Source organism: Pristiophorus japonicus, chromosome 8 (assembly GCF_044704955.1).
Source record: "Pristiophorus japonicus isolate sPriJap1 chromosome 8, sPriJap1.hap1, whole genome shotgun sequence".
Lineage (NCBI taxonomy): Eukaryota > Metazoa > Chordata > Chondrichthyes > Pristiophoridae > Pristiophorus > Pristiophorus japonicus.
This window is the reverse complement of record NC_091984.1, coordinates 160133704-160159513: the sequence shown is the minus strand read 5'-3', so window position 1 is coordinate 160159513 and position 25810 is coordinate 160133704. Positions and strand designations below refer to the sequence as shown.

The 25810-nt window shown below is 44.6% G+C and overlaps 1 protein-coding gene across 4 annotated transcripts in view; it reads left to right on the top strand.

The window, feature by feature from the left end:
• rabgap1l (RAB GTPase activating protein 1-like) overlaps positions 1-25810 on the top strand; it is a 626729-nt gene that overhangs the window by 37741 nt on the left and 563178 nt on the right. For 3 of the 4 annotated variants that reach the window (XM_070887463.1, XM_070887462.1, XM_070887465.1), the window contains exon 3: positions 2978-3149. In XM_070887463.1, the coding sequence (XP_070743564.1) occupies positions 2978-3149 (172 nt within the window). The remainder of the gene's footprint in view (positions 1-2977; positions 3150-25810) is intronic. The other variant, XM_070887464.1, reaches the window with a different exon arrangement.

Here is a 25810-nt window from a genome sequence, read left to right as displayed (position 1 = left end):
CACCCTCCTCACTGACCTATATTGATTCCCGCTTCCCTAATGCCTCAAATTTAAAATTCTCATCCTTGTCCCCATTTTCATAACCTCCTGCAGCGCTACAACAGACCCCAACTCTTCATTCTTCTGATTCTTGCCTCTTGCGCATTGCCCCCTCCCTTTGCCACACCTTTGGTGGCCGAGCCTTCAGCCAACTAGATCCCAATCTCTGGAATTCCCTCCATTAGCGCCCTTTACCTAGCCACCTCCCTCTTCTTAGAACCCACTTTTTAATCATGCAAAAGCAACAGATGAAACAATTCAGTTTGTTTCTCTTTTGGCTGGTACTACCCCTTAGTAAAAATGTACCAAGTGCAATTCAGAGTCCTTGTACATGATGCACATGACCTATGTGGGTAGTGCTATACTTCCTGCGGTATGCAGCTGACTGTCACATTTGGAATTCAAAGAATTTATGGCCCTGGTTAATTCCTGTAATCACGCTTAGCTTCCATGCTGGTTGTTAAAAGCCGCAGGCTTGCTTTAGGTCCTCTGTGCCCTGAACTTCTGATGAGAAGCTCAAAGCAATTAGACCTTGCATTCAATGTATGCAAGGATCCTAAGAAGGAATGAAGGGAAGATAACATGCAGAAAAAACTCATGTCTGATCAGCTTTCATTTGAGTTTCTTCAATGCTTTAAGAAAAAATCAGCATGCCTGTGATTGCAAAGTTGATAGTGCCTCAATAAGGGCTGTGTAGAAGTGGCACAAGATAAGTGCTGCATAGGAGTGGCATCATTGTCTTCAGATACAAGGAATGAACTGATTATGTTTCAGTTGTGATCCGAGTTGGCAGGCAGCATTAAATTGAATCCTAAAACATTTTATAAACATGTGCAGTCTGAGCGGTTAGTGAGGGAAAAAGTTGAGCCTATTAATGATGCAAAGGGAAATCTTCATGTAGAGGCAGAGGACATGGGTAAAATGTTAAATGAGTACTTTACATCTGTCTTTACAAAGGAAGCGGATGATGTGAAGGTTACACTAAAAGAGAAGTGGGAAGTTGTGGACAACATAGTAATAGATAAAGAAGACATACTAAAAAGATTAGCATTACTGAAAGTTGGTAAGTCACCTGGTCCGGATGGAATGCATCCCAGGTTGCTGATAGGAGCAAAGGTAGAAATAGCAGAGGCATTGGTCACAATCATTCAATCATCATTGGATACAGGAGTAGTGCCAGACGACTGGATGGTTGCTAATGTTATACCAAGGAAGGGGAGAGAGATAAAGCGGGAAGTTATTGGAAACCATCATCAAGGACAAAATAAACTTTCATTTACAAAGGCTAAATCAAGGAGAGCCAGAACGGATTTGTAAAAGACGAATCGTGTCTGACTAACTTGATTGAACTCTTTGATGAAGTAATAGAGAAGGTTAATCAAAGTAAATTTTGTGTGTGTATAATATATATATATGGAGCTTCGGTAGGATTAAACAAGTGCCACACAGGAGGCTGATTAAGAAGATGAAGCCCATGCAATTAAGGGGAAATTGGGGGTATGGCTACAAAATTGACTCAGAAAGCAAAGGGTGGTGCTGGATGGATGTGTTTCAGACTGGATGGTGGTTTGCAGTGGTGGTGCCCAAGAGTTAGTTTTGGGCCCATTACGCTTTTCAGTTTTTATAAACGACTTCGACTCGGGCGTAGGGAGCAGCATTATAAAGTTTGCAGATGATACAAAATGTGATGAGGATAGTTATAGGCTTCAGGATGACATAGACAAGATGGTGAAATGAGCAGAAGTGCAGCAGATGCAGTTCAATGCGGAGAAGTGTGGAGTGATGCACTTCGAGAGGATTAATATGGAAAGACAGTATGCTATAAATGGCATGATTTTGAAAAGTGTAGATGATCAGAGAGATCTTGCTGTCCAGATACACAAATCCTATAAGATGGCACGGCAAATTGATAAGGTGGTTCAAAATGCATATGAGTTACTTGGTTTATAAATAGAGGAATAAAATATAAAACCAAAGAGATCATGCTGAGAAGGTTGTGGTTAGGCCTCAGCTGGAGTCTTGTGGACAATTCTGGGCCCCACACCAGGAAAAATGTAACGGCCTTAGAAAGGGTACAGAGGAAGTTTACCCGGATGTTACCAGGGATGAGGGACTTCAGTTATGAGGAAAAGATTGAAAAAGTTAGGACTGTTCTCCTTGGAACAGAGAAGGTTACGAGGTGACCTAATAGAGGTTTTCAAGATGATGATTTCAAGTTTTTGATAGAGTAGATAGAGAAAAATGATTCCCTCTGGCGAGTGGGTCAATAACCAGAGGTCAGAGATTTAAAATCATTGGCACAAGATCTAGAGAGGGGATGAAGATAAATGTTTTCACTCAGAGAGTTGTCGGGATCTGGAACGCTCTCCCTGAAAAGGTGGTGGAAGCTGATTACAGGTGATTGAGAATTTATCAGGATTCATAAAATAATCATAATAAGCTGCACACACCCCATTCCTTCAGTTGGTTTCATAATCAGTGTTCAGAATTCACGGAATGTTAGTTTTGTGGCGCGGTGTGCTAAAACCTATATCAGAAGTTCCCAGGGACTTTTCCTATTCAGAGTGTTTAATAAACTACCAGTTTTGATGATGAGGTCCCAGGTTTACTGTTCATTTCAGAGCTGCAGAGGAGTTGTGAAATGAAGCACTTTGTTGTAAATGTAAAATCCGAGATTACAATCTATACAGTTAAATGCCAATTTTATTTAAGCAGTGAGTTGTTTTGATTTCCAGTATAAATTGTTTTGTATTCCTGATATAGTCCCTTTAAATGAAGAGACCTTTAAATTAAAAAATAACCCAACCTTTAAGTGAAGTTGGGGACCTCGAGACTGGCAGCGACTGAATAATTGCATTGAATTGCAATTTGCCAATGTGTGTCCATGCATTGAGTACTTTACTGCAGTGTGCTGCTATTTTGTCTTCACTGCCCACAGATAGCTTGCAATGGGAATGAGCAGCAGCTAAAGGAGGAGCTGGAGGAAGGCCAGAAAGATGAAATGATAGCTGGAGCAGGAGGAGAGGTGGGATGTAGAAACCTGACACCGCGTGAAGCATCGGCGAAACAAAAGCCTCTGCGTTTAATCTTGGATTCCTCTGCAATGGAAGGTAATGAAATCATTATTGACATGTGCCTAAACCAATTATAACGACACACTTCTAGTGCACAGGGAACGATTGTATATTCATGCTGATAATACAAGAAACAGCGCGCTCTATGCTACTGACTTTACTATTCATATTTTCACAGGAGAGGTTAATCTTTGACACTCATAAAGGTAAGTATGGTATTGTGAAATTAGAAAGCTATCTGGCACATACTTTTGATCACCACGGATATTTCTTAATCCTGCATCACTCCAGTCCCTGGGGGTGGGCGAAAACTTCTGTTGAGGCGCCACCAGCCTTCGAGTACTGCAGTGGAAATTTTAATGCATTAATTGTTTCATTTTATTTTGCTGTCCCTACTCCTTTTCAGGTCTTCCCATGCTGCAAACCATTGCCAGCTTGATCAGGAATTCGCTTTGTAGGAGATATTGGACATAACGCTGTGTCCACTCCAACCCCTTTGTGGCAAAGCACACTGTTGCGCAAATGTCTTGCACCATCATGTTTCCCAAATTAAATTCTTTGTTGTCCGTAACACGCCAAAAGGGAAATACACCATATAGCTTGCACTTGTGTCCTATATTGGGTGTCAGAATATGGTCATATTCAGTTATCTAACTTCCTCCCCTCTTCCCCACATCCCGCTGCATTATTTGCATTCTTGCTTCGTCAGTGAGGAGAGCAAATCTGTTTCTTGAGACAGGACTGTACTTGGCTTAACTGCTGGAAGGTTGTATTACAGATTTGACTCGACTTGAAGTTCAGATATTTTACCCTTGCTTAAAAATCTGTGCCACCTGCAGAAGATAATGCGTGTAACCGGGGCGGGGGGGAGGGTTGTGGGGCTGGAGGAGGTTACAGAGATAGGGAGGCCGAGACCAGGGCCATAGAGGGATTTGAAAATAAGGATGAGAATTTTGAAATCATGGCGTTGCTTAACCGGAAGCCAATGTAGGTCAGCAAGCACAGGGGTGATGGGTGAGCGGGACTTGGTGCGACTTAGGACACAGGACAAGGAATAGCAGTCCATGTTCAGATCAGGATGTTGTGTGACTTGGAAGGGAGCTTGGATGTGATGGTGTTCCCACGACATTGCTGCTCCTATGCTTCTCAGTGGTAGAGGCCGCAGGGGAGGAAGGTGCTGTCCAAGTAAGGTTGATGAGTTGCTGCAGTGCATTCTGTAAATTCCACTTACTGCAGCCACAGAGGCCCAGTGGAGGAGGGAGTAGATATTTAGTCTAGTGGCGGGGGAACTGCTCTTTCCCACTGTCAAGTGTCTTGAATGTTGTTGTGGCTGCACCCATCTAGGTGAGCAGTGAGTATTCCCTCATACTCCTGACTTGCGCCTTGTAAATGATAGGGAGGTTTTGAGGGGGTCAGGATGTGAGCAACTAATTTCATTCCCCAGCTTTTGACCTTCTCTCATCGCCATGCTACTAATATGGCTGGTTCTGGTAAATTCTAACTCCCAAGACGTTGATGCTGGAGGACTCAGCGATGCTGGTGCTGTTGAAGGTCGGGGAAGTTGTGTCAGAAACGAGCGTACTATGCTTAAACAAGGGGACTACAGTGGGATGAGGGCAGAGTTGTCTAAAGTAGACTGGAAACACAGACTAAACGGTGGCACAATTGAGGAACAGTGGAGGACTTTTAAGGAGCTCTTTCATAGTGCGCAACAAAAATATATTCCGGTGAAAAAGAAGGGCGGTAAGAGAAGGGATAACCAGCCGTGGATAACCAAGGAAATAAAGGAGAGTATCAAATCAAAGACCAATGCGTATAAGGTGGCCAAGGTTAGTGGGAAACGAGAGGATTGGGAAAATTTTAAACAACAGCAAAGAATGACTAAAAAAGCAATAAAGAAAGGAAGGATAGATTTCGAAGGTAAACTTGCGCAAAACATAAAAACAGATAGTAAAAGCTTTCAGATATATAAAACGGAAAAGAGTGACTAAAGTAAATGTTGGTCCCTTAGAAGATGAGAAGGGGGATTTAATAATGGGAAATGTGGAAATGGCTGAGACCTTAAACAATTATTTTGCTTCGGTCTTCACAGTGCAAGACACAGAAACCATGCCAAACATTGCTGGTCACGGGAATGTGGGAAGGGAGGACCTTGAGACAATCACTATCACTAGGGGGTTACTGCTGGACAGGCTAATGGGACTCAAGGTAGACAATTCCCCTGGTCCTGATGAAATGCATCCCAGGGTATTAAAAGAGATGGCGGAAGTTATAGCAGATGCATTCGTTATAATCTACCAAAATTCTCTGGACTCTGGGGAGGTACCAGCGGATTGGAAAGCAGCTAATGTAACTCCTCTGTTTAAAAAAAGGGGGCAGACAAAAGGCAGGTAACTATAGGCCGGTTAGTTTAACATCTGTAGTGGGGAAAATGCTTGAAACTATCATTAAGGAAGAAATAGCGGAACATCTAGATAGGAATAATGCAATCAAGCAGACGCAGCATGGATTCATGAAGGGGAAATCATGTTTAACTAATTTACTGGAATTCTTTGAGGATATAACGAGCATGGTGGATAGAGGTGTACCGATGGATGTGGTGTATTTAGATTTACAAAAGGCATTCGATAAGGTGCCACACAAAAGGTTACTGCAGAAGATAGAGGTACGCGGAGTCAGAGGAAATGTATTAGCATGGATAGAGAATTGGCTGGCGAACAGAAAGCAGAGAGTCGGGATAAATGGGTCCTTTTCGGGTTGGAAATCGGTGGTTAGTGGTGTGCCACAGGGATCGGTGCTGGGACCACAACTGTTTACAATATACATAGATGACCTGGAAGAGGGGACAGAGTGTAGTGTAACAAAATTTGCAGATGACACAAAGATTAGTGGGAAAGCGGGTTGTGTAGAGGACACAGAGAGACTGCAAAGAGATTTGGATAGGTTAAGCGAATGGGCGAAGGTTTGGCAGATGGAATACAATGTCGGAAAATGTGAGGTCATCCACCTTGGGGGAAAAAAAACAGTAAAAGGGAATATTATTTGAATGGGGAGAAATTACAACATGCTGCGTTGCAGAGGGACCTGGGGGTCCTTGTGCATGAATCCCAAAAAGTTAGTTTGCAGGTGCAGCAGGTAATCAGGAAGGCGAATGGAATGTTGGCCTTCATTGCGAGAGGGATGGAGTACAAAAGCAGGGAGGTCCTGCTGCAACTGTATAGGGTATTGGTAAGGCCGCACCTGGAGTACTGCATGCAGTTTTGGTCACCTTACTTAAGGAAGGATATACTGGCTTTGGAGGGGGTACAGAGACGAATCACGAGGCTGATTCCGGAGATGAGGGGGTTACCTTATGATGTTAGATTGAGTAGACTGGGTCTTTACTCGTTGGAGTTCAGAAGGATGAGGGGTGATCTTATAGAAACATTTAAAATCATGAAAGGGATAGACAAGATAGAGGCAGTGAGGTTGTTTCCACTGGTCGGGGAGGCTAGAACTAGGGGACACAGCCTCAAAATACGGGGGAGCCAATTTAAAACTGAGTTGAGAAGGAATTTCTTCTCCCAGAGAGTTGTGAATCTGTGGAATTCTCTGCCCAAGGAAGCAGTTGAGGCTAGCTCATTGAATAGTTTTAAGTCACAGATAGATAGATTTTTAACCAATAAGGGAATTAAGGGTTACGGGGAGCGGGCGGGTAAGTGGAACTGAGTCCACAGCCAGATCAGCCATGATCTTATTGAATGGTGGAGCAGGCTCGAGGGGCTAGATGGCCTACTCCTGTTCCTAATTCTTATGTTCTTATGTTCTATGAGATTTTGGGCTTTCTCTTTTTCTAAATGGTTAGGACATTGGCTGAGTGGCAGGGGATACAAAGTAGGGACAATGGTTTTTCAACCTTGGTCTGCAACCCCCTAGGGGTCCGCGAGAAGATTTCAAGAGGTCCACCAATATGTAGGCAAAAGTAATACTTTTTTTTCCCCTACGAAATATGTCTGTACTCATTCTCAAATCAACACAGCCCCACAGTGTACATGCAGTTTGGTGAGGTCATTGGAAAGTGGATGGCAATTGGAAGCTATCAGCAGCAACGTGATGTTTAATTCAAAACACCTCGTGCCAGGGATGGAACCCTGAGCAATGAACTGTCCTGTGTCCTTTGGCTCCTGCAGATATGTCGGGGAGCAGTTGTTATGCGATGTAGTATGCAGGTACAGCAAGTGATCAGGAAGGCCAATGGCATCTTGGCCTTTATTACAAAGGGGATGGAGTATAAAAGCAGGGAAGTCTTGCTACAGCTATTTAAGGTATTAGAAACATAAAAAATAGGTGCAGGAGTAGGCCATTCCGCCCTTCGAGCCTGCACAACCATTCAATAAGATCATGGCTGTCATTCACCTCAGTACCCCTTTCCCGCTTTCTCTCCATACCCCATGATCCCTTTAGCCATAAAGGCCATATCTAACTCCCTCTTGAATATATCCAATGAACTGGCATCAACAACTCTGCATTAGAGAATTCCGCAGATTATCAACTCTTCAGTGAAGAAGTTTCTCCTCATCTCAGTCGTAAATGGCTTACCCCTTATCCTGTGTCCCCTGGTTCTGGACATCCCCAACATCGGGAACATTCTTCCTGCATCTAACCTGTCCAGTCCCGTCAGAATTTTATATGTTTCTATGAGATCCCCTCTCATCTTTCTAAACTCCAGTGAATACAGGCCCAGTCGATCCAGTCTCTCCTCATATGTCAGCCCTGCCATCCCGGGAATTAGTCTGGTGAACCTTCGCTGCACTCCCTCAATAGCAAGAACATTCTTCCTCAGATTAGGAGACCAAACCTGAATACAATATTCCAGGTGAGGCCTCACCAAGGCCCTGTACAACTGCAATAAAACCTCCCTGCTCCTATACTCAAATCCCCTAGCCATGAAGGCCAACATACCATTTGTCTTCTTCACTGCCTGCTGCACCTGCATGCCAGCTTTCAATGACTGATGTACCATGACACCCAGGTCTCGTTGCACCTCCCCTTTTCTTAATCTGCCGGCATTCAGATAATCTGCCTTCGTGTTTTTGCCACCAAAGTGGATAATCTCACATTTATCCACATTATACTGCATCTGCCATGTATTTGCCCACTCACCTAACCTGTCCAAGTCACTCTGCAGCCTCTTAGCATCCTCCTCACAGCTCACACCACCACCCAGCTTAGTGTCATCTGCAAACTTGCCGATATTACACTCAATTCCTTCATCTAAATCATTAATGTATATTGTAAATAGCTGGGGTCTCAGCACTGAGTCCTGTGGCACCCCACTAGTCACTGTCTGTCATTCTGAAAAGGACCCGTTTATCCCGACTCTCTGCTTCCTGTCTGCCAACCAGTTCTCTATCCATGTCAGTACATTACCCCCGATACCATGTGCTTTAATTTTGCACACCAACCTCTTGTGTGGGACCTTGTCAAAAGTCTTTTGAAAGTCCAAATACACCACATCCACTGGTTCTTTCTTGTCCACTCTACCAGTTACATCCTCAAAAAATTCTAGATGATTTGTCAAGCATGATTTCCCCTTCATAAATCCATGTGAGGCCACACCTGGAATACTGCATGCAATTTTAGTTTCCATATTTACGAAAGGATATACTGGCTTTGGAGGCAGTTCAGAGAAGGTTCACGAGGTTGATTCCGGAGATGAGGAGGTTGATTTATGAGGAAAGGTTGAGTAGGTTGGGCCTCTACTCATTGGAACTCAGAAGAATGAGAGGTGATCTTAATCGTATAAGATTAAGAGGGGGCTTGACAAGGTGGATGCAGAGAGGATGTTTCCACTGATAGGGGAGACTAGAACTAGAGGGCATGATCTTAAAATAAGGGGCTGCCCATTTAAAACTGAGATGAGGAGAAATTTCTTCTCTGAGTGTTGTAAATCTGTGAAATTTGCTGCCTCAGAGAGCTGTGGAAGCTGGGACATTGAATAAATTTAAGACAGAAATAGATAGTTTCTTAAACTATAAGGGGTTACGGGGAGCGGGCAGGGAAGTGGAGCTGAGTCCATGATCAGATCAGCCATGATCTTATTAAATAGCGGAGCAGGCTTGAGGGGCCGTATAGCCTACTCCTGTTCCTATTTCTTATGTTCTTGTGTCAAATGAGGGTCATTTCTCCCTTCTGCAGGGCAATACAATCATTGGCTCGATCCTGTTGCTATTCGAGCTGAATTGGAAGCTGTATTTAACTGGCTGGCACAGGCACGATGGACCGAATGGCTTCCTTCTGTGCTGTATTGTTCTATGATTATTCTTTGTTTGAAAAAGGCGAGTCATTATAAAGCACCACGTGGAGATGAAGGATGCACCTGGAGACAGACAGACAGGCATATGGGGATAGTCCTAGCAACTCACCTGGAGACAGTAAGGCCGCAACTTCCAGGTAAATCCCAGTGCCCCTCTGGGGGTGGGGGGGATGTTAACGGTTAACTGGATGAGTTGCAGCCCCACACACTCCAGTTTTTGGCCAGTCCTAGTTTATTAATCTCTCAAGTGGTGGGATGACTACATTTCAGATAAGATGAGCTGAGGATATAAGTAGTGTGACAGTACCTAAAGAAAGAAAGAAATTAACACAGAAGCAACATGAAAACAGACGAACAGTATCAAACTTACACATGCTTATTTCTTGACCAGAAAATAAAGTTTTTAGAATTCTTCGAATCTTTGAAGAGTCTTCTGAATTGTTCATACAGTGCAGATTTCTACGCCCAATGTTCTATCTCACTGCAGTGACCTGGAAATACCATTGAACAGGGAAAGCTAGGGGCCAAATGTCTCCCTTCAAAAGTTTTTTTACACCTTGGATCGAAGCGTCTGTAGAAATCCCAAATTGTTTTTCGACAGATAAGTGATCAATCTTAATTACATCTATTGCCCAAGTGTATAGCAGCCCTCCTCGCTGTTTAGAGAGTTGTTTACAAACTCGGGTTTGAGACAAAACTTATTGGAATTTTACGCCCTTTTATGAAACGTTATGGCTCTGCAAGTTACTGCATGCCTCCAGTGTTTCACAACCAGGAAAGAGATCATTTCTGTGCAATTAAGAAGGAATACCTTCAGACAGTGTTGTGTATTTTGCTCTACCTTCCCCCAGAAATAGATACTTTATAGAAGGCAGCCAACAGAATTCCAAGTTAATTTCATGGTAGATTAGCTTAGTTATATGAAAAGATCTGACGCAACAATTTTATAACATGTTACAGGACAGAGCCTTGTTTACATCGCAGGCACTTCCTTGCAATAGAAAAATCCTCTTTTGGCATAAATGCATATTGGGATGCTGATCTGCATTGGACTCGCATGCTTAGGTGTGCCATCTCTTGAGACATCAAGCACCTAATAGGCTTGTTACATATAGCTCTCAGATATTTAGAGAATCTTGTGCAGGACAATCAGCGTGTCCCTGGACAGACAATCTGACAGTCATCTCTTATGTCAGTCAACAGCAGAAGTGCAACTTGCTCTTTGTTCCTCTGTTAAGATGCAACACTGCTAGTTTAGTTGTGCCTGAGCCATAGCGTGAAACTTTCCTCTCAATGACTACCTGGAGTTAGATAATATGCCACCAGCTGCATTAAACCGCAATGTGATCCACCCACTCCTGCACTGTGGTATTTCAGAACATCCTTCTGGACATTCCAGTGTTTCTCATTGATAGATTTCCTCATGTCACCGGACAATCACCAACTCCCATCTTTTGAACAAGCCACTTTGAAAGTCGCGGTGGTCTTCCCTTTTCTGGGAAATAAACGTGAACGCATTTCCTTCATTTATCCTAATACACAAATTACAGAGAAGCAAGGACTGATGGAGATTTTGGTAACTCCTTACTGGCTTTGCAAACCTTGGTATTTGGACATCCTGGTATTGAGCAATTCATGTCCAATTTCACTATACCACAGGATAGAGCACTTGAATGTTGGGTTGAATTCCATATTAATGAGAGGGGACAATTATTGATCACGAATCTACTATCATTGATAGTTTTCACGCTATCTTCCTCAAAATCATCCATTAAGCTTATGGCTACAGTTGTACAGGGCATTGGTGAGACCACACCTGGGGTACTGTGTACAGTGTTGGTCTCCTTATTTAAGGATATATTTGCATCAGAGAAGGTTCACAAGTTTGATTTCTGAGATAAAGGGGTTGTCTTATGAAGAAAGGTTGAGTAGGTTGGACCTATACTCACTGGAGTTTAGAAGAATGAGAGATGATCTTATTGAAACATATAAGATTCTGAGGGGGCTCGACAGGTTAGATCCAGAGAGGATGTTTCCCCTCGTGGGGGAATCTAGAACTAGGGGGCATAGTTTCAGAGTAAGGGGTCAGCCATTTAAAATGGAAATGAGGAGGAATTTCTTCTCTCGGAGGGTCGTGAATCTTTGGACTTCTCTATCCGAGAGAGCTAAGGAGGCTGGGTCATTGAATATATTTAAGGTGGAGATAGACAGATTTTTGAATGATAAGGGAGCCAAGAGTTTAGGGGTGCAAGCAAGGAAGTGAATTTGAGGCCAAGATCAGATCAACCATGATCTTATTGAAGGAGCCAAATGGCCTACTCCTGCTCCTATTTCTTATGTTCATATATTCTTATAACTTCAATGGTAGAAAAGTGTAGATTAGAGCTTCTGTAAGTTCTCTCTCCTGTGGCATGCTCGCTATCCTCAGATAACTGCGACAACTGCAAGAGAAATGCAGGGAATGGCACCAACCCTTGTACACGGCTGCCTTTGACCTTACAAATGCCTTTGACACTGTTAACCGTGAGGGACTATGCAGCGTCCTCCTCCGTTTCGGCTGCCCCCAAAAGTTTGTCGCCATCCTCCACCTGCTGCACGACGGCATGCAAGCCTTGATCCTGACCAACGGATCCACCACAACCCAATCCACGTCTGGACTGGGGTCAAGCAGGGCTGCGTCATCGCGCCAACCCTCTTCTCAATCTTCCTTGCTGCAATGCTCCACCTCACGCTCAACAAGCTCCCTGTTGGAGTGGAACTAAATTATAGAATCAGTGGAACCTGTTCAACCTTCGTCGCCTCCAGAATGATTAAAAAAATGATTAAGAAAAGGAAAATAGACTATGAAAGTAAACTAGCACAAAATATAAAAACAGATAGCAAGAGTTTCTATAGGTATATAAAAAGGAAAAGAGGGGCTAAAGTAAATGTTGGTCCTTTAGAGGATGAGACCGGGGAATTAGTAATGGGAAACATGGAGATGGCAGAAACTCTGAACAAATATTTTGTATCAGTCTTTACGGTAGAGGACACTAACAATATTCCAACAGTGGATAGTCAAGAGGCTATGGGGGGGAGGAACTTAACACAATCACAATCACTAAGGAGATGATACTCAGTAAGAAAATGGGACTAAAGACAGATAAATCCCCTGGACCTGATGGCTTGCATCCTAGGGTCTTAAGAGAAGTAGCGGCAGCGATAGTGGATGCATTGGTTGTAATTTATCAAAATTCCCTGGATTCTGGGGAGGTCTCAGCAGATTGGAAAACTGCAAATGTAACACCCCTATTTATAAAAGGAGACAGACAAAAAGCAGGAAACTATAGACCAGTTAGCCTAACATCTGTGGTTGGGAAAATGTTGGGAGTCCATCATTAAAGAAGCAGTAACAGGACATTTGGAAAAGCAAAATTCGGTCAGGCAGAGTCATCATGGATTTATGAAGGAAAAGTCATGTTTGACAAATTTGCTGGAGTTCCTGAGGATGTAACGAACAGGGTGGATAAAGGGGAACCAATGGATGTAGAAACATAGAAACATAGAAAATAGGTGCAGGAGCAGGCCATTCAGCCCTTCTAGCCTGCACCGCCATTCAATGAGTTCATGGCTGAACATGAAACTTCAGTACCCCCTTCCTGCTTTCTCGCCATAACCCTTGATCCCCCGAGTAGTAAGGACTTCATCTAACTCCCTTTTGAATATATTTAGTGAATTGGCCTCAACTACTTTCTGTGGTAGAGAATTCCACAGGTTCACCACTCTCTGGGTGAAGAAGTTTCTCCTCATCTCGGTCCTAAATGGCTTACCCCTTATCCTCAGACTGTGACCCCTGGTTCTGGACTTCCCCAACATTGGGAACATTCTTTCTGCATCTAACCTGTCTAAACCCGTCAGAATTTTAAACGTTTCTATGAGGTCCCCTCTCATTCTTCTGAACTCCAGTGAATACAAGCCCAATTGATCCAATCTTTCTTGATAGGTCAGTCCCGCCATCCCGGGAATCAGTCTGGTGAACCTTCGCTGCACTCCCTCAATAGCAAGAATGTCCTTCCTCAAGTTAGGAGACCAAAACTGTACACAATACTCCAGGTGTGGCCTCACCAAGGCCCTGTACAACTGTAGCAACACCTCCCTGCCCCTGTATTCAAATCCCCTCGCTATGAAGGCCAACATGCCATTTGCTTTCTTAACCGCCTGCTGTACCTGCATGCCAACCTTCAATGACTGATGTACCATGACACCCAGGTCTCGTTGCACCTTCCCTTTTCCTAATCTGTCACCATTCAGATAATAGTCTGTCTCTCTGTTTTTACCACCAAAGTGGATAACCTCACATTTATCCACATTATACTTCATCTGCCATGCATTTGCCCACTCACCTAACCTATCCAAGTCGCTCTGCAGCCTAATAGCATCCTCCTCGCAGCTCACACTGCCACCCAACTTAGTATCATCCGCAAATTTGGAGATACTGCATTTAATCCCCTCGTCTAAATCATTAATGTACAATGTAAACAGCTGGGGCCCCAGCACAGAACCTTGCGGCACTCCACTAGTCACTGCCTGCCATTCTGAAAAGTACCCGTTTACTCCTACTCTTTGCTTCCTGTCTGACAACCAGTTCTCAATCCACGTCAGCACACTACCCCCAATCCCATGTGCTTTAACTTTGCACATTAATCTCTTGTGTGGGACCTTGTCGAAAGCCTTCTGAAAGTCCAAATATACCACATCAACTGGTTCTCCTTTGTCCACTTTACTGGAAACATCCTCAAAAAATTCCAGAAGATTTGTCAAGCATGATTTCCCTTTCACAAATCCATGCTGACTTGGACCTATCATGTCACCATTTTCCAGATGCACTGCTATGACATCCTTAATAATTGATTCCATCATTTTACCCACTACTGAGGTCAGGCTGACCGGTCTATAATTCCCTGTTTTCTCTCTCCCTCCTTTTTAAAAAAAGTGGGGTTACATTGGCTACCCTCCACTCCATAGGAACTGATCCAGAGTCAATGGAATGTTGGAAAATGACTGTCAATGCATCCGCTATTTCCAAGGCCACCTCCTTAAGTACTCTAGGATGCAGTCCATCAGGCCCTGGGGATTTATCGGCCTTCAATCCCATCAATTTCCCCAACACAATTTCCCGACTAATAAGGATTTCCCTCAGTTCCTCTTCCTTACTAGACCCTCTGACCCCTTTTATATCCGGAAGGTTGTTTGTATCCTCCTTAGTGAATACCGAACCAAAGTACTTGTTCAATTGATCCGCCATTTCTTTGTTCCCCGTTATGACTTCCCCTGATTCTGACTGCAGAGGACCTACGTTTGTCTTCACCAACCTTTTTCTCTTTACATACCTATAGAAACTTTTGCAATCCGCCTTAATGTTCCCTGCAAGCTTCTTCTCGTACTCCATTTTCCCTGTCCTAATCAAACCCTTTGTCCTCCTCTGCTGAGTTCTAAATTTCTCCCAGTCCCCAGGTTCGCTGCTATTTCTGGCCAATTTGTATGCCACTTCCTTGGCTTTAATACTATCCCTGATTTCCCTAGATAGCCACGGTTGAGCCACCTTCCCCTTTTTATTTTTACGCCAGACAGGAATGTACAATTGTTGTACTTCATCCATGCGGTCTCTAAATGTCTGCCATTGCCCATCCACAGTCAACCCCCTAAGTATCATTCGCCAATCTATCCTAGCCAATTCACGCCTCATACCTTCAAAGTTACCCTTCTTTAAGTTCTGGACCATTGTCTCTGAAATTACTGTTTCATTCTCCATCCTAATGCAGAATTCCACCATATTATGGTCACTCTTCCCCAAGGGGCCTCGCACAATGAGATTGCTAATTAATCCTCTCTCATTACACAACACCCAGTCTAAGATGGCCTCCCCCCTAGTTGGTTCCTCAACATATTGGTCTAGAAAACCATCCCTTATGCACTCCAGGAAATCCTCCTCCACCGTATTGCTTCCAGTTTGGCTAGCCCAATCTATGTGCATATTAAAGTCACCCATTATAACTGCTACACCTTTATTGCATGCACCCCTAATTTCCTGTTTGATGCCCTCCCCAACATCCCTATTACTGTTTGGAGGTCTGTACACAACTCCTACTAACGTTTTTTGCCCTTTGGTGTTCTGCAGCTCTACCCATATAGATTCCACATCATCCAAGCTAATGTCTTTCCTAACTATTGCATTAATCTCCTCTTTAACCAGCAATGCTACCCCACCTCCTTTTCCTTTTATTCTATCCTTCCTGAATGTTGAATACCCCTGAATGTTGAGTTCCCAGCCCTGATCATCCTGGAGCCACGTCTCCGTAATCCCAATCACATCATATTTGTTAACATCTATTTGCACAATTAATTCATCCACCTTATTGCGGATACTCCTTGCATTAAGACACAAAGCCTTCAGGCTTGTTTTATTAACACCCTTTGTCCTTTTAGAATTTTGCTGTACAGTGGCCCTTTTTGTTCTTTGCCTTGGGTTTCTCTGCCCTCCACTTTTCCTCATCTCCTTTCTGTCTTTTGCTTTTGGCTCCTTTTTGTTTCCCTCTGTCTCCCTGCATTGGTTCCCATCCCCCTGCCATATTAGTTTAAATCCTCCCCAACAGCACTAGCAAACACTCCCCCTAGGACATTGGTTCCAGTCCTGCCCAGGTGCAGACCGTCCGGTTTGTACTGGTCCCACCTCCCCCAGAACCGGTCCCAATGCCCCAGGAATTTGAATCCCTCCCTGCTGCACCACTGCTCAAGCCACGTATTCATCTGCGCTATCCTGCGATTCCTACTCTGACTATCACGTGGCACTGGTAGCAATCCCGAGATTACTACTTTTGAGGTCCTACTTTTTAATTTAGCTCCTAGCTCCTTAAATTCGTTTCGTAGGACCTCATCCCTTTTTTTGCCTATGTCGTTGGTACCAATGTGCACCACGACAACTGGCTGTTCTCCCTCCCATTTCAGAATGTCCTGCACCCGCTCCGAGACATCCTTGACCCTTGCACCAGGGAGGCAACATACCATCCTGGAGTCTCGGTTGCGGCCGCAGAAACGCCTATCTATTCCCCTCACAATTGAATCCCCTATCACTATCGCTCTCCCACTCTTTTTCTTGCCCTCCTGTGCAGCAGAGCCAGCCACGGTGCCATGAACTTGGCTGCTGCTGCCCTCCCCTGATGAGTCATTCCCCTCAACAGTACCCAAAGCGGTGTATCTGTTTTGCAGGGGGATGACCGCAGGGGACCCCTGCACTACCTTCCTTGCTCTACTCTTCCTGCTGGTCTTCCATTCCCTATCTGGCTGTGGACCCTTTCCCTGCGGTAAGACCAACTCACTACACGTGATACTCACGTCATTCTCAGCATCGTGTATTTGGACTTCCAGAAGGCATTTGACAAGGTGCCACATAAAAGGTTACTGTACAAGATAAAAGTTCACGGGGTTGGGGGTAATATATCAGCATGGATAGAGGATTAGCTAACTAACAGAAAACAGAGAGTCGGGATAAATGGTTCATTCTTGGGTTGGCAATCAGTAACTAGTAGGATGCCGCAGAGATCAGTGCTATGACTCCAACTATTTACAATCTATATTAACAACTTGGAAGAAGGGACTGAGTGTAACGTAGTTAAGTTTGCTGATGATACAAAAATGGGAGGAAAAGCAATATGTGAGGAGGGCACAAAAAAACCTGCAAAAGGACATAGGCTAAGTGAGTGGTCAAAAATTTGGCAAATGGAATATAATGTTGGAAATTGTGAGGTCATGCACTTTGGCAGAAAAAAATCGAGGAGCAAATTATTATTTAAATGAAGAAAGATTGCAAAGTGCTGCAGTACAGCGGGACCTAGGGGCACTTGAAACACAAAAGGATAGTATGCAGGTACAGCAAGCGATCAGGAAGGCCAATGGTATCTTGACCTTTATTCCAAAGGGGATGGAGTATAAAAGCAGGGAAGTCTTGCTATAGCTATACAAGGTATTGGTGAGGCCACACCTGGGATACTGCGTGCAGTTTTGGTTTCAATATTTACGTAAGGATATACTTGCTTTGGAGGCAGTTCAGAAAAGGTTCTTTAGATTGATTCCGGGGATGAGGGGATTGACTTATGAGGAAAGGTTGAGTAGGTTGGGCTTCTACTCATTGGAATTCAGAAGAATGAGAGGTGATCTTATCGAAAAGTATAAGATTGTGAGGGGGCTTGATAAGGTGGATGGAGAGAGGATGTTTCCACTGATGAGGGAGACTAGAACTAGAGGGCATGATCTTAGAATAAGGGGCTGCCCATTTAAAACAGAGATGAGAAATTTCTTCTCTGAGTTGTAAATCCGTGGAATTCGCTGCCTCAGAGAGCTGTGGAAGCTGGGACATTGAATAAATTTAAGACAGAAATAAACAGTTTCTTAAACGATAAGGGGTTAGGGGGAGCCGGTAGGGAAGTGGAGCTGAGTCTATGATCAGATAAGCCATGATCTTATTGAATGGTGGAGCAGGCTCGAGGGGCTGTATGGCTTACTCCTGTTCCTAGTTCTTACGTTTTTATGTTCTTATGTAAGGCCGTCCCATCCTCTGTCGCCGAACTACAGTACGCGGATGACGCTTGCGTCTGAGCACATTCAGAGGCTGAACTCCAAGTCGTCGTCAACATCTTCACCGAGGCATACGAAAGCATAGGCCTTACAATAGACTTCCGTAAGACAAAGATCCTACACTAACCTGACCCCGCCACACAGCACTGGCCCCCAGTCATCAAGATCCACAGCGCAGCCCTGGACAATGTGGACCAATTTCCGTACCTTGGGAGCTGATTATCAGCAAGGGCAGACATCGACGACAAGGTTCAACACTGCCTCCAGTGCGTCAGCGCAGCCTTTGGTTGCCTGGGGAAGAGAGTGTTCGAAGATCTGGCACCAAGCTTATGGCCTACAGCGTTGTAGTGATACCTGCCCTCCTGTATGACTCAGAGACATGGACCATATACAGTAGACACCTCAAATCACTGGAGAAATACCACCAATGATGTTTCTGCAAGATGCTTCAAATCCTTTGGGAGGATAGATGCACCAACGTCAGTGTTCTCGATCAGGCCAACATCCCCAGCATTGAAGCACTGACCACACTCGACCAGCTCCGCTGCGCAGGCCACATTGTCCGCATGCCAGACACGAGACTCCCAAAGCAAGCGGTCTACTCGGAACTCCTACACAGCAAGTGAGCCCCAGGTGGGCAGAGGAAACGTTTCAAGGACACCCTCAAAGCCTCCTTGGTAAAGTGTAACAACCCCACCGACACCTGGGAGTTCTTGGCCAAAGACTGCCCTAAGTGGAGGAAGAGCATCCGTGAGGGCGCTGAGCACCTCGAATCTTGTCGCCGAGAGCATGCAGAAACCAAGCGCAGGCAGCGGAAGGAGCATGCGGCAAACCAGACACCCCACCCTCATTTTCTCCAATGACTGTCTGTCCCACCTGTGACAGAAACTGTAATTCCCGTATTGGACTGTTCAGTCACCCGAGAACCCACTTTTAGATTTGAAGCAATGCTTCCTTGATTTTGAGGGACCGCCGATGATGATCCTGATCTGCGACCGACGCCTAGCTTTCTCTGTTTTTGAACATGGTATCTCAGTCTTAATCTCCCAACCTTGTCTGGTATCTCGGTGCATGAGGGCAGTCTGGAAGATGAATCTAGATAAACCACCTTTTGTACCAAACTGGGACTTAATCTGGTTCTGCAACGGTTAATGTCCCTGGTCTTCCTTTCGAAACTCTTTCAAACCTGGGATCTGAAACATGTCTCGAGAAGCATTGTTGGTGGCTCTGGCGTCAACAAAGAGAGATTGTGTTAAACTTGTAAAGAACCTTGGTTAGGCCACACTTGAGAGTAGTGTGCACAGTTCTGGTCTCTGTGTTAGAAAAATAATATAGAGGTACTGGAGAAGTCACAAAAAAGATTTACTTGAATGATACCAGAACTGAGAGGTTATTACTAACAGGCTGGGCCATTTTCTCTAGAAAAGAGAAGGTTGAGGGGTGACCTAAGATTGAGGGAGGTCTTTAAAATTATAAAGAGGTTTGATAGGTTAGAAGTAGATGTGGGGAGTCCAAAGCGAGGGGTCATGAATATAAGATAGTCACTTATAAATCCAATAATGAATTCAGGAAAAACTTCTTTAACCAGAGTGTGTTGAGAATGTGGAACTTGCTATCATATGGAATGGTTGAGGTGAATGGCATCGATGCATTTAAGGAGAAGCTAAATAAGTGCATGAGGAAGAAAGGAATAGAAGGATATGCTGATAGGGTTAGATGAAGTAGGTGGGAGGAGGCTCGTGTGGAGCCTAAACACCGACATAGACCACTTGGACTGAATGGCCTGTAAATTCTCTGCAATTCTGTGTAAAATGTAGGATTAGTGATATCCTGGCACTGGTCAATGATCAGCCTTACCTGATATTTTTAATGTTATTTTTTTATTAATTCCTGGGATGAAGGCGTCGCTGACAAGGCCAGCATTTATTGCCCAACCCTAACGGCCCTTGAGAAGGTGATGGGGAGTTGACTTCTTGAACCTTGCAGTCCGTGTGGTGAAGGTGCTCCCAGAGTGCTGTTAAGGAGGGAGTTCCAGGATTTTGACCCAGCGACAATGAAGGAACGGCGATATATTTTGAAGTCATGATGGTGTGTAACTTGGAGGATAATTTAGAGATGATGGTGTTCCCATGCAGCGGCTGCCCTTGTCCGAGGTCGCAGGTTTGGGAGGTGCTGTTGAAGAAGCCTTGGCGAGTTGCTGCAGTGCACCTTGTCGATGGTACACACTGTAGCCACAGTGGAGGGAGTGAATGTTTGTGGAGCTGATCAAGCGGGCTGCTTTACCCTGGATGGCGTTGAGCATTGTTGAAACTGCACTCATCCAGGCAAGTGGAAAGTATTCCATCACACCCCTGACTTGTGTCTTGTAGGTGGTGGAAAGGCTTTGGTGAGTCATTCACTGCAGAATACCCAGCCTCTGACCTGCTCTTGTAACCACAGTATCTATGTGGCTATTCCAGTTAATGGTGACCCCCCCCCCCCCCCCCCAAGAATGTTGATGGTGGGGGATTCGACGATGGTAAGGCCGTTGAATGTCAAGGAGAGATGGTTAGACCCTCTCGTGTTGAGATAGTCATTGCCTGGCACTTATGTGGCACGAATGTTACTTGCCACTTACCAGACCAAGCCTGGCTGTTCAGGTCTTGCTGCATGCGGGCACAGACTGCTTCATTATCTAAGAAATTGCAAATGGAACTGAACGCAATGCAGTCATCAGCGAACATCCTCACTTCCGACCTTATGATGGTGGGAAAGTCATTGATGAAGTAGCTGAAGATGGTTGAGCCTAGGACACTGCCCTGAGGAACTAATGCAGCGATTTCCTGGGGCTGAGATGATTGGCCTCCAACAACCACAACTATCTTCCTTTGTGCTAGGTATGAGTCCAGGCAGTGAAGAGTTTCCACCCGATCCCCATTGACATTAATTTTAGTAGGTCTCCTTGGTGCCACACTTGGTTAAATGCTGTCTTGATGTCGAGGTCAGTCAGTCTCCTCTCACCTCTGGAATTCAGCTCTTTTGTCTGCGTTTGGGCCATGGCTGTAATGAGGTTTGGAACCGAGTGGTCCTGGTAGAACCTAAACTAGGCATTGATTAGTAGGTTATTGGTGAGTAAGCTTGATAGCACTGTGAACGACATGTTCCGTCACTTTGCTGATGATTGAGAGTAGGTAGATGGGGCGGTAATTAGCCGATTGGATTTGCCCTGCATTTGTGGACTGGGTAATTTTCCACTTTATCGGTTAGATGCCAGTGTCGTAGCTGTACTGGAATAGTTGGATCTCCTATTGTGATTGGGCAGTGCTTCGGAAACAGCTTGGCTTCCTGACAAAGTTTGTATCCCAGTTTAATTTGAGTCAAGAAATTGTGATCGCCAGCTTTTTTATTAGCAGAGCTTTTGTATTTATTTGAAAATATATGTAAATGTTTTGTAAAGTCACTGTCCAGTTTTGTCACGTTTCATACAGGAGAATATCGGCACATTTAGTTTGAGCACAAGTTGGAAATCACATGTTGTTTGGAAGTCGGGATAGCGTGATCGAGTTCTTAGGGTTTGGTTAGTCATTGGACGCCCAGGGTCCTGTCTAGATACAAGGTGTGGTCACAGCTCTTTGTGACGCATGGGAGGGGTTGCTAGTTTGTAATTCCATGCTGACCCTGGGAGGTGGTCTGAGCCATTTGGGCTGACAGGCAAGAGCTCCAGACTGCCTGGTAGCTGGTGAGCTACCAAAGGTTAGTCTGAACATCAACTCCCATTGGCCCATATCTCATAGATGTTTCAGCTGCATATTTGTTGTTGGGCGGATTGTGCTTTGCTACAGTGGAGGAATGCACCTTCTTGCGGCTAGCAGTGACCATTGTGCTAGGCTACACTTTTCAGGAGGGGCTCTCCCTTCAGTAGACCTAGCCAGCAGTTTGTTGAGTCCATATTATTTTGTTTTCTTCCAGTAAGCAGCAAATCTGAAGAATCAGTCAAAGATCACGCCACAGTTGTTTTTTGTGCATCCCTGGACACGAAGAAAGCTGGCCCACAAAGATCTTGCGATCTATTGGGGAGAAGTTTGGCTTTTTTGACATAGAAACATAGAAACATAGAAAATAGGTGCAGGAGCAGGCCATTCAGCCCTTCTAGCCTGCACCGCCATTCAATGAGTTCATGGCTGAACATGAAACTTCAGTACCCCCTTCCTGCTTTCTCGCCATAACCCTTGATCCCCCGAGTAGTAAGGACTTCATCTAACTCCCTTTTGAATATATTTAGTGAATTGGCCTCTACTACTTTCTGTGGTAGAGAATTCCACAGGTTCACCACTCTCTGGGTGAAGAAGTTTCTCCTCATCTCGGTCCTAAATGGCTTACCCCTTATCCTCAGACTATGACCCCTGGTTCTGGACTTCCCCAACATTGGGAACATTCTTTCTGCATCTAACCTGTCTAAACCCGTCAGAATTTTAAACGTTTCTATGAGGTCCCCTCTCATTCTTCTGAACTCCAGTGAATAAAAGCCCAGTTGATCCAATCTTTCTTGATAGGTCAGTCCCGCCATCCCGGGAATCAGTCTGGTGAACCTTCGCTGCACTCCCTCAATAGCAAGAATGTCCTTCCTCAAGTTAGGAGACCAAAACTGTACACAATACTCCAGGTGTGGCCTCACCAAGGCCCTGTATAACTGTAGCAACACCTCCCTGCCCCTGTATTCAAATCCCCTCGCTATGAAGGCCAACATGCCATTTGCTTTCTTAACCGCCTGCTGTACCTGCATGCCAACCTTCAATGACTGATGTACCATGACACCCAGGTCTCGTTGCACCTTCCCTTTTCCTAATCTGTCACCATTCAGATAATAGTCTGTCTCTCTGTTTTTACCACCAAAGTGGATAACCTCACATTTATCCACATTATACTTCATCTGCCATGCATTTGCCCACTCACCTAACCTATCCAAGTCACTCTGCAGCCTAATAGCATCCTCCTCGCAGCTCACACTGCCACCCAACTTAGTATCATCCGCAAATTTGGAGATACTGCATTTAATCCCCTCGTCTAAATCATTAATGTACAATGTAAACAGCTGGGGCCCCAGCACAGAACCTTGCGGCACTCCACTAGTCACTGCCTGCCATTCTGAAAAGTACCCATTTACTCCTACTTTTTGCTTCCTGTCTGACAACCAGTTCTCAATCCACGTCAGCACACTACCCCTAATCCCATGTGCTTTAACTTTGCACATTAATCTCTTGTGTGGGACCTTGTCGAAAGCCTTCTGAAAGTCCAAATATACCACATCAACTGGTTCTCCTTTGTCCACTTTACTGGAAACATCCTCAAAAAATTCCAGAAGATTTGTCAAGCATGATTTCCCTTTCACAAATCCATGCTGACTTGGACCTATCATGTCACCATTTTCCAGATGCACTGCTATGACATCCTTAATAATTGATTCCATCATTTTACCCACTACTGAGGTCAGGCTGACCGGTCTATAATTCCCTGTTTTCTCTCTCCCTCCTTTTTTAAAAAGTGGGGTTACATTGGCTACCCTCCACTCCATAGGAACTGATCCAGAGTCAATGGAATGTTGGAAAATGACTGTCAATGCATCCGCTATTTCCAAGGCCACCTCCTTAAGCACTCTAGGATGCAGTCCATCAGGCCCTGGGGATTTATCGGCCTTCAATCCCATCAATTTCCCCAACACAATTTCCCGACTAATAAAGATTTCCCTCAGTTCCCCCTCCTTACTAGACCCTCTGACCCCTTTTATATCCGGAAGGTTGTTTGTATCCACCTTAGTGAATACCGAACCAAAGTACTTGTTCAATTGGTCTGCCATTTCTTTGTTCCCCGTTATGACTTCCCCTGATTCTGACTGCAGGGGACCTACGTTTGTCTTCACCAACCTTTTTCTCTTTACATACCTATAGAAACTTTTGCAATCCGCCTTAATGTTCCCTGCAAGCTTCTTCTCGTACTCCATTTTCCCTGTCCTAATCAAACCCTTTGTCCTCCTCTGCTGAGTTCTAAATTTCTCCCAGTCCCCAGGTTCGCTGCTATTTCTGGCCAATTTGTATGCCACTTCCTTGGCTTTAATACTATCCCTGATTTTCCTAGATAGCCACGGTTGAGCCACCTTCCCCTTTTTATTTTTACGCCAGACAGGAATGTACAATTGTTGTACTTCATCCATGCGGTCTCTAAATGTCTGCCATTGCCCATCCACAGTCAACCCCCTCAGTATCATTCGCCAATCTATCCTAGCCAATTCACGCCTCATACCTTCAAAGTTACCCTTCTTTAAGTTCTGGACCATGGTCTCTGAAATTACTGTTTCATTCTCCATCCTAATGCAGAATTCCACCATATTATGGTCACTCTTCCCCAAGGGGCCTCGCACAATGAGATTGCTAATTAATCCTCTCTCATTACACAACACCCAGTCTAAGATGGCCTCCCCCTTAGTTGGTTCCTCAACATATTGGTCTAGAAAACCATCCCTTATGCACTCCAGGAAATCCTCCTCCACCATATTGCTTCCAGTTTGGCTAGCCCAATCTATGTGCATATTAAAGTCACCCATTATAACTGCTACACCTTTATTGCATGCACCCCTAATTTCCTGTTTGATGCCCTCCCCAACATCCCTATTACTGTTTGGAGGTCTGTACACAACTCCTACTAACGTTTTTTGCCCTTTGGTGTTCTGCAGCTCTACCCATATAGATTCCACATCATCCAAGCTTCACCAACCTTCACCAACCAATGCAGTTGAGATCAGTGTCGTTTAGTGGGAATTCCATAGCGCGAGCGATGACGTAAACAAGCCATCTAAGCAGCCAATCACGGTGCAGAAGAGACAGACTAGGAAATGAAGAAGCTCCTGTTCTGACTTTAAAAAAAAAAAAAAAATTTTATAAAGAGCAAAACAAAAATTGGGGCTTTCACATGGGGAAAATATAAACCTGAAATTAATATGAACAAACTACACCTAATCCAACAAGGCCTAACATTTAATAGGGTATTTAACAGCGATATTACTGCGGAAAAGCCCAAGTTTTGGTCAGTGTCACTGATTTCCCTGATTATACCGATTGCTGGCTATGGTATGGGGGGGAGAGGTGGGGCCACAGCGCAGCCAATGTCGGAGCAGCCAATGACTGACTGCAACTTCAGGATTTAGCACGTGCGCGTCCTAACGTGGAAATCCCAGTTTCAAAGATTTAATAACAGCGAACACCATTCATTCTGTTATTCCCCACCTCAATTTGGGGCCAATATAATTCAAAACAGCAGCATAGAGTAACTCGCATACTTTCACCAAACATTATTGTAGCAGCCATGGAGAGGTTTCATTTGGCAGCTCTGTCCTGGTAGCTAGAATCTCTTCCCTTATAAACACCTCCCTCTTATCTGCATAACTAAGACCATCAATTACCACCTCCGTAACATCGCCCGTCTTCGCCCCTGCCTCAGCTCATCCGTTGCTGAAACCCTCGTCCATGCCTTTGTTACCTCTAGACTTGACTATTCCAACATACTCCTGGCTGGCCTCCCACATTCTACCCTACGTAAAAATTCCCTGGAGAGGTCCCAGCGGACTGAAAAACCTCAAATGTAACGTCCCTATTTAAGAAAGGAGGGAGACAGAAAACAGGAAACTATAGACCAGTTTGCCTAACATCTGTCATTGAGAAAATACTGGAGTCCATCATTAAGGAAGTAGTAGCACGACATTTAGAAAATCATAATACAGTCAAGCAGAGTCAGCATGGTTTTATGAAGGGGAAATCATGTT